We start from the raw sequence: 9,173 nt of genomic DNA on the forward strand, positions 1-9,173 counted from the left end.
GGGTTTTTGAAGTGTAATGTATCTCTCCATGCAGTGTTGAACACCCCGTGCGACTGTGTGAAAGACGAACACAGTAAGACCTCCACCACAGGCATCATCATTGGCATTCACATTGGAGTCACCTGCATCGTCTTCTGTGTGCTGTTCCTTGTCTTCAGCTACAGAGGCAGGTGTGTATACTATGGAGGGCCACACACCCATCTCCTATGCTGTTCCCCACTGCATGGCACTGCAACCTCTCAACCAGATGGAACCAAAGCAACAATCCAACATGCAACATGTTTTGCTTATTTCATTACTTTACTTAGATAAGATAAGATAAGATAAGATAATATAAGATAAGATAAGATAAGATACCCTTCATTTTGTTCTGCATTAAACAGGACAAACATTTCCTTTTTAAATACAGTGACACAACCTTTCAAATAGATGTAACCAAACCAACAATCCAACATGCAACATGTTTTGCTTATTTCATTACTTTATTTAGAGAAGATAAGAAAAGATATGATAAGATAAGATAAAATAAGATACCCTGCATTAAGCAGGACAAAGAAATGTAAAAATACAGTGACACAACCTTTGGAACAAACTAGATGGAACCAAACTAACATGTTTTATTTATTGTTTCTTTTATTTAACCATTACTGTATGTAACCAGGCAGGCAATTAAGACAAATTCTTATTTTACAATTTTGACCTGGCAAAAGGCAAAGCGTCTTGAGGGAGACCAAAATAAATAAATATTCAGGTTAAAAACAAAGAAATATTATAAATCACGGTAAATCACAGTTAGAAGAAACAAATAAAGGACATCGCTAAACAAAGTATTGCATAGTACAGGGTGAACTGTCCCTTCAACTCTTGAGAAAGTACAAATGTACATTTGTACACTCTCAGGGTTACACATTCATAAATGAACTCTGTGTGTCTGTGTGTGTGTGTGCGTGCGTGCGTGCGTGCGTGCGTGCGTGCGTGCGTGTGTGCACATGCGGTGTGTGTGCGTGCCCATGCCCATGTGTGATGCAGGTTAATGATGTGCAAGAAGGTTCAGGCCACCCCCCCAGCAGGCCGCGGCATGGCCATGGAGTCCTCCTCTTCTTCCCAGGGGGCCTCTGTGCTGAACGGAGCTGCCAGGGCAGAGATGGGGGTCAACGGCAGCGCTGCGGGAAAGACCGCCGCCGACAACAACGAGCTCCAGAGACTCTTCACTGCCCCGACCCGCACGCCGGACACATACATGGTGAGTCATCAGGAGCCCCTGCAGCGTGGGAGACCATGGGGGGGACAGCACATTCTCACTCCTATTTCACCGCTAAATGCAGGAGGGAAAATGTCACACACTATACAGTGTATAAATGTACAGTGACTAATACCCCACTATAATATACAACATATGCCTGCTTGGTCGGGACACCCTGGCATCACTTTTTAACACAAGGGTTCTTCAACAGGGGGTCCGGGACATCAGGGGGTCCTCAGAGTTACTACAGGGGGTCCTCAAAATCTTCCAATCCTTTTTATATTAACAACTTGAACCCTAGCGTCCATATTCTGAGAACTGTAGCCAAAAATAGCAGATCGGCTATTTTCGGCAAAGAGGTTTGGTGTACGGTAGAGGGGAAAAAGAGCAGACTAAGTACAGAGTAAAATGTCAAGTTTATTAGGTAATGATGGCTCAAGTGGTTAGATTTCTGAAAACACAAACTGACATGGATCCAAAATACACTGATGATTGTGCTGTCAAACGATGAAACTAGGCTATATGGAATCTATGAAAAGGTTGTGGGGGTCCCTGCTTCATCTCTCTCTCAACTAAGGGGTCCTTGGCCTGAAAACTTTGAAGACCCCTGTTTTAACACATTGGGGTGGTAAATGGTAAATGGTGCATTTATATAGCGCCTTTATCCAAGGCGCTTTACAGAAATTGTTCATTACATTCACCCATTCACGCACACACACATTCATATACCGATGGCGGAGGAAACCATGCAAGACACCAACCTGCTCACTGGGAGCAACTAGGGGTTCAGAGTCTTGCTCAAGGACTCTTTGACACTAACTCTGGGGGAGCCCGGGATCTAATGGCGGTTTCTCTACCCCTGAGCCACTGCCCCCAAGAGGGGTGCCCCTTTAATGGTGTTTGTCAGTACAGGGTAGTTCTATAGACTTATAAAAATGGCATTGAGGGATGCTGCCATGTAATTGATACCGGAATGATGATATGTGATTGAGAACAAGGCAATGTTGCTATTAACACTTTGACAACCATAGTTTTGCCATAACTAATGTACAGTATATTACTTCCAGGGCTTTTTCCTGTTGTTTTTACCTGATTTTTGAGGGGCTCCGTGTACACAGCATGTTTCCATTATGTACACGCGGGGCCCCGGTCACAGACGAAGAAAGTCTTTTCTTTCATGCGGAGAAGAAAAAATGATCCGTGTGTAAGTTATGGTCCATAGAAAACCTTTGACCAAACGCGCGATATGGGAAAAGAATCTGAGATATATCCATTTTTCTGCAGCCATGCCCATGATGAATACAAGTCAATGGATGGCCGGATGTCCTGACTACATTATTTCGCGAGGCATCATGGGAAATGGAGTCTTTCCCCCCACTCCCGCCCACGGTAGCGCGCTGGCTGTTGGTTACCATGGTAACCAGTTAACACGTTCCTGGACGAGTTAACACGTTCCTGGACGTGTTAACAGGGCTGCTGCACTTCACGCAGGGGAATTGTTAAAATGTCTGGGAACGTGTTAGGCACTCCATGTGTTAAAAGTATTGAAAACAAGATCAGTGAAAAGGCAGTCACACCATCAGTGTGTGACTGAGGCCAGAAGTGTGCTTTGTGCCACTTGGTGCCCACACCGAGCGACACAAAGCACACTTCTGGCCGATGCAACGCCGCCTGTGTATAATAGCGAGAATAGCGGATCTACAAGCTCACATACGTACAACACACTTCGACCTTGTATGTCAGCTGTTTTCGCTGTTTGTCGTACGATCAAGTACTTATGGTATAAAATGGTTAATGTGTGTGTGTGTGTGTGTGTGTGTGTGTGTGTGTGTGTGTGTGTGTGTGTGTGTGTGTGTGTGTGTGTGTGTGTGTGTGTGTGTGTGTGTGTGTGTGTGTGTGTGTGTGTGTGTGTGTGTGCATTTTCAGCCAGAGAACTCTCTAGTGTCCTACGCTCCAAACGACACCCAGCTGTCTACGATACCGCTGGACGAGTTCAGCTCGGAGCGAGAAGCAGAGACACGCTTCCAGGAGCCTCCGCCCGCCTCCACGGCGGGGCGGCAGGACCACGGCTAACCCACTATGAAGGCCAGTTCCACTGACACTCCTCTCTCACTCAGGTCGACAAGCGTTTTATTTTCTTTCAGAGTAATTTTACCTTTTTCTGTGCAAAGATTTTTTTATTGGTACGTTAAGGAGTTCTAGGAGATACTAGGACTGGATATTGGGGTGTTCTTTGGCCTGGGGTTTGGAAAGCACTATCTTTCGAAGGGACAGCTATGTTTAGCTTGGCAGGCCATTGAAGTGTTGGTGGTTTTTACAGTTTGGTACTTGGTTCACTTTCTGGTTGCCGGCAGCACACAGAATAGAGGCCCAGAATGTCCTTGATATATAGTACCGGTACTGATTTTATTTTTAAGTTTTTTTTTGTTTTGTTTTTTTCAAATAGATAAATAGATATATAGATATATATCTACTACTATTTCAAGTGGTTATAAGTTATTGGTCTTATTTCTACTTTTCTGTGGATGTCAAAGACTCCAGCTGCCTACTTTCAGCCTACCAATGATTCCACCATCTCATCTACAGAAGACTACGGCCTTCTTCCAGGGATTTGATATATTCTGTCTCAGGACTTTGTTTTTTCAGCGATATCAGCATTTGTTTGTTTTTGTTTTTTTGGGTTGTATTAGTTCTTGGCCTTCATGCAGGAACTAGACTTGGCTATGTGAACCTTAGGATTCAACAAAAACCTACCTCAGCCGGAATGAATGTGTTGTGTGGGAAGCCTTTTGGATCTGTACCTTCCCCTGTGTTCACTTGTTTTACATGTAGAGGGATCCATTGGTTAGACAATTACAAGATCAGACACCGCACTACCTCAGATGTCAAGAAATCTTCTCACTCCACTACTTTCTCAAAGCAAAATGAAAAGAAAAGAAATGAAAAGAAAAAAGAATGATCCAACATAAAGCACTTCCAAACGCTGAAGTTAATGTTCTACCTCAAGATAACAATGTTGTTATTGTTGTTGTTGTTGTTTGTCTGTTTCTTGCAAAATGAAAAAATGTGTCCCTCTCCTTCTATGAGATCCAGGCTTCCCTCCGTTGATGCTTATGGTGTTTGTACATAAGTCAGTACCTCAACTTGACAGACTGACATTATTGTATGGATTCTACTTGTAAAGACATTTTATAGTATTCCATGGTAGTTTTGAAAGTTTTTCTTTTCTTTCCAAAAGATCAGATTGTTTTTGTTTGATTTTTATTTTCATTCTTAGTTGCCTCAGTTAAATGAAATGATTGTTAGAGATGCACTGCACCGCTAATTATATTTTCAGGACTATACTGTATACTGCTTCGTGAGATATGCTACATATTGTTCTATTGGACAGGCGAGGCGAAGTTAAATAATATACATACATCATATATGTATTTACGAAACAAAGCTATGTTTGAATTCTGTGTGCATGTGTTCTTTGTATAGTATATGTGCATGTTCTTCGTTGGTGTTTGTGTGCCAGTGTGTTTGTTTTGAGTGAAAGAGTGTCTTTATCTACATATGTGATGTATGTAAAAAAAAATATATAGAAAAAGCACAAATGTATAAAAATGTTATAAAACATTGAACACTACTAATGTTAGTGTAATACTCTCATGCAGGATTACTGAATATTAATTGGCAACAGTGTGTTTCTAATCAAATTTGTGGATGTTTCACGATTTACGTTGCCTGCCAGTCACTCTAAAATGCCTATAGTTTATACTTTGTCGCACGACACAGATTCACTCTCTGACAATAATGGATTTCCATTGAGCGTCACCATTATGCGGCGAAGTATAAAACTAGGCTTAAGCCTCCAGCGCTGTCAGTGACTTATTTTTACCGCCATCATATCTCCTCATCTGACTCCTTTTGTGAAGGCATAGCCTTCTGCTTCCTGGTGCCCAGAGGAATTGACAGTCGAGATTAGGGCTGATAAAAGCCCCGGTCTACGCAGTAAACCCCTCAGTGTTCATCTATAACTCAGGAGAGTATCCCGAATGGTCCATTTGGTTACATTCTGAGTTAATGATACAGAGTATTTTAGTGCAGTGGTTCTCAACCTGTGGGTCGGGACCCAAATTATTTTGGGGGGGTCCCCCAGATGATTAGCTTAATGTGCAACATTGTTTTCTCACTCAACAGTAAACAAACCAACATAAAGTTTAAGTGTATAGAGGGTATATGCACATTTCTAACGTGACAATTTAAGGACTTTTTAATACATTCTAAAGTGAAAAATTAAACATTGGCCAAATTGTCAAATATCAGAGGCAGAAATTGTGAAAATGTAATGCCTCAACTCTTAGTACTTGTCATGGTAGGGGGGTCCCCAGTTAAAATTATTTTGGGGGTCATGGACTGAAAGGGTTGAGAACCACTGTTTTAGTGTCTGTCGAATATCCTATAACTGCTGCTGTTCAGTCTTCTCACTCCAGTTCACACTGACTAATAAATAATACGCTTCAGGAATACCATGAATATGGTGGTGTCGGCTCACACACACAAATTGTGTGTGTTGTCAGCAGTCACATGCAACTGTTCTTGTGATGCACAGTGTTGGGCAAGTCACTCAGGAAGTGTAATAAGTTACTCTTTACTTATTACTCGTTTAAAAAAGTAACGGTAATTCATTTCACTTATCGCTTCAAAAGTAATGAGTAACTTTCGCTAAGCGATATGCCGACGTACAATACAACGGTTTAGCCAGTTCTATTTTTAGAACCGAATCCAACTTTATTGGAACAAAATGAACCTTGCAGGTGAATCACCAATCATCCAAACATCACAAACAACTGCAACCAGATGAGATACATATGGACAATTTATGATCCTTACACTACTCCTTACTGGGGAAAGTAATAGAATTAGAGTAATATATGACTTAGTTACTGCCCAACACGTTGCATTAAGGTAACCAGCTACCTCAGTCCTGTTTATGGCCGTGCTCTCAGGTCACTGTCCCCATGCTGAAGCACCCCAGCTCCTCCCCAGGTGCCTTTTGTGCAGTACCATGGAGGAACACACATATCTATCCAGCCAGGTTAGACCCGTGCTTCTCAAACTTTCAGATTTCAAGGTCTCCCCTGAACTCTGACAGTGTACAAATGGTTCGATTTGTACAATGTCAGAGTTACAGGCTTGTATGGGTCGATTTAGACCCCCCTAAAGCAGTGGTTCTCAACCTGTGGGGTCCACAAATTATTTGGGGGGTCCCCGGAGGATTAACATAATGTGAAACATTGTTTTCTCACTCAACAGTAAACAAACCAACTTAAAGTTTTAAGTGTATAGACGGTATCTGCACATTTCGAAAGTGACAATTTAAGGCATTTTAATTCCTCTAAAATGACAAATTAAACATTGGCCAAAATTGCCAAATATTTTCACAATAGAACCGTGTTACAGTACATGTGTTATGCCTCAACTCTTAGTGCTCGTAGGGTGGGGGGGTCCCCAGTTAAAATATGATTATTTTGGGGGTCGCGGCCTGAAAAGGTTGAGAACCACTGCCCTAAAGGAACCCACAGAGTCCCCGGAATCCACATTGAGAACCACTGAGGCAGACAGTCGCATCACACAGTTGTTTTAACTCTGAGAAAATGTAAATGTTTTGTCAGAGTTGAATTAACACTGAGGATGTTATACTGTGTGTAGCAGATGGTCAAACTGATAGATACAGGCTCTTATTCTGTATACAGTATGTTGACAGTGAAAGGATACTTTAAAGACGAGTCAGACAGACATGCACGCTCACGCACGCACACACACACACACACACACACACACACACACATACAGGTGAATGGAAACTTGTGCATTAACTTTTATTTTCTTATGGATGTGAATGTAGAAAAGTATTTCAGAATAATCACACTTTTCTTTCGTACCTTTTTTTGTTTTTTGTTGCCTTGATTGTTTTGTAATCTGCTGTATGTTCGCTGTGGGCTGTTGGGTACACTGAGCGCTCACCACATATTTTGCAAATTACCTGGGAATTAAGTTTCAAGTTTTCAAGAGAGTATATATAAATATCATTTTTGTTATCAGTTCTCTGAATTAACACAGATGATTTGACTGTGTAGGCTCCTTCAGGGAGTTCCAGGGAGTCCCCAGCTAAATTAATTAAAATTAATTAATATAACCTCAAACCACTGTAACATCGGCTAAGCTCACAACTGGTCATGATAGATCGGCTATTTATTTAAGGAAAATCTTGAATGTTTTTAAAACATTTTAGCAACATAAATCTTGTATGGGAGTCCTTAGCACAACATATTTTCATAGTCATGAATTAATATTTCATATTGCATATTAATTTGGAGCTCCTTTGACGCGGTTTGACCACCACTGCTCTACCTGTAGCTGCCTTCAGTCAGAAGACAAATGAAACGTGGTAGATTGGGAGATATTTGGTGAGCAACGCTTGTGTGTCTGTAACTGTTGGGACAGAAGTGATCAGTCAGTTACACTGTCTGAATGCACCTCACATTCCAGTGGAGACCAGGATCTCCAGTGGTGGGAAGAAGTACTCGTATGTTATTCACAATATAAAAATGCTCCTTTGCAACTAAAAGTCCTGTATTCAGAACTTGATTCAGAACTGTTGGCATCAAAACAAACAAACAAAGTACAACAAATGGAAAAATAGTCGAAGTAACTGGAAACTAAAAGCTGTCAAAGAATTGTGGAGTAAAAAGTACAATATTTGGCTCTGAGGTGATTACAGTGGAGCAGAAGTTTAATGTATCACAAAATGGAAATACGCAACTAAATGAAATGCACAGCACTTGAGTAAATGTACTTAGTTACTTCCCACCACTGAGTATCTCCCCACAGCAACGAGCAGCTACAGTATGTCTCTGTGTGCAGTACCATGCAGTAGAACCACAGGTAACATGTATGCTGCGTCACATTTTGCATTTTTTCAAAGACCATCTGAGATCATTTTTCTGCTCTTACGTTTGTTCGTTTATTTGTTTGCATGCCGACTGTTCGTCTCCAATATTAGTTTTTTACCCCCGCGTCTCTAAACTCATTTCTTCTACTTAATTGTACACGTTGGTATTTACTATTCTGTACAAGTGTTAGAAAAACAATAATGGTATATTTGTCAAACTAGCATAAGATAATCCCTGATTTAAATGTTTTTTCAACATGTGTATTTATTAACTGCCAGTATGATATTTGATCTTAGGGCTTCTTCAAAACCTTACTCAGTGTTTTCACTTTCTGTGGAAAAGGACTCTCACAAGGGAAACAAGAGGCGTGCGTTTCTTCGTTCCCCTCCCGTGTCCTCCTCGCTCAGACTCCTCAGCTGTAATTTAGGGTTAATCGCCTCGTGCCAGGAATTGCCCACATATTATCCTGGTCGGACGTGACAGGTTTTAATGCCGTTTAACCTGATTCATTGAGAAGGTGATGCAGTGGAAGATCATGTTTACATGATTACATTTTGATAGGTCAGGTTCTAGTCGTCCTGTGTAGATCAGAGCTTTGCCCTCCGTGACATTAATGGGTTTGGTTAAAGGCCTTTCTCTCGCGAACGGGCCGATGACTCCCATCTTCAGAAAGGGTGACACGCCATGCATGCCGACACTGCTGGAAATAGGACCTTATCGCTTGTTGTTTAACAGTGTTGAGAACCCCTACCTCATCTAAAACCTACTTCTTTCCTCATGTGAGAATCCTGACCATTTTGTTGGTGTCGGGCAGAAACCTTGTATTTACGTTTTGTTTTTGCACAGATTATTTCCCTACTTCATCGTACAAGAGCGGCACGCTCACAACACATTTTGAGCTTGTAGATCTGCTAAAAAGAAATTCTATTTTCTATTCCATTTTTGAAAAAAGTTGGAAAAGTGTACCCCCTTTTTTATTTTATTCTTTT

General features: G+C 41.3%; 1 protein-coding gene across 1 annotated transcript in view; it reads left to right on the forward strand.

Annotated features, from left to right (window-relative positions):
• The window catches only part of igdcc3 (immunoglobulin superfamily, DCC subclass, member 3), a gene marked incomplete at both ends in the record, with an annotated part of 88,358 nt that extends 85,042 nt beyond the window's left edge, over positions 1-3,316 (forward strand). The window contains 3 exons of the mRNA XM_080730213.1: positions 35-170; positions 1,030-1,243; positions 3,170-3,316. Of these exons, the coding sequence (XP_080586339.1) occupies positions 35-170; positions 1,030-1,243; positions 3,170-3,316 (497 nt within the window). The remainder of the gene's footprint in view (positions 1-34; positions 171-1,029; positions 1,244-3,169) is intronic.
• Positions 3,317-9,173: the final 5,857 nt, after the last annotated feature.

The sequence above is a fragment of the Nannobrachium achirus genome, assembly GCF_963921795.1.
Source record: "Nannobrachium achirus genome assembly, chromosome: 7".
Lineage (NCBI taxonomy): Eukaryota > Metazoa > Chordata > Actinopteri > Myctophiformes > Myctophidae > Nannobrachium > Nannobrachium achirus.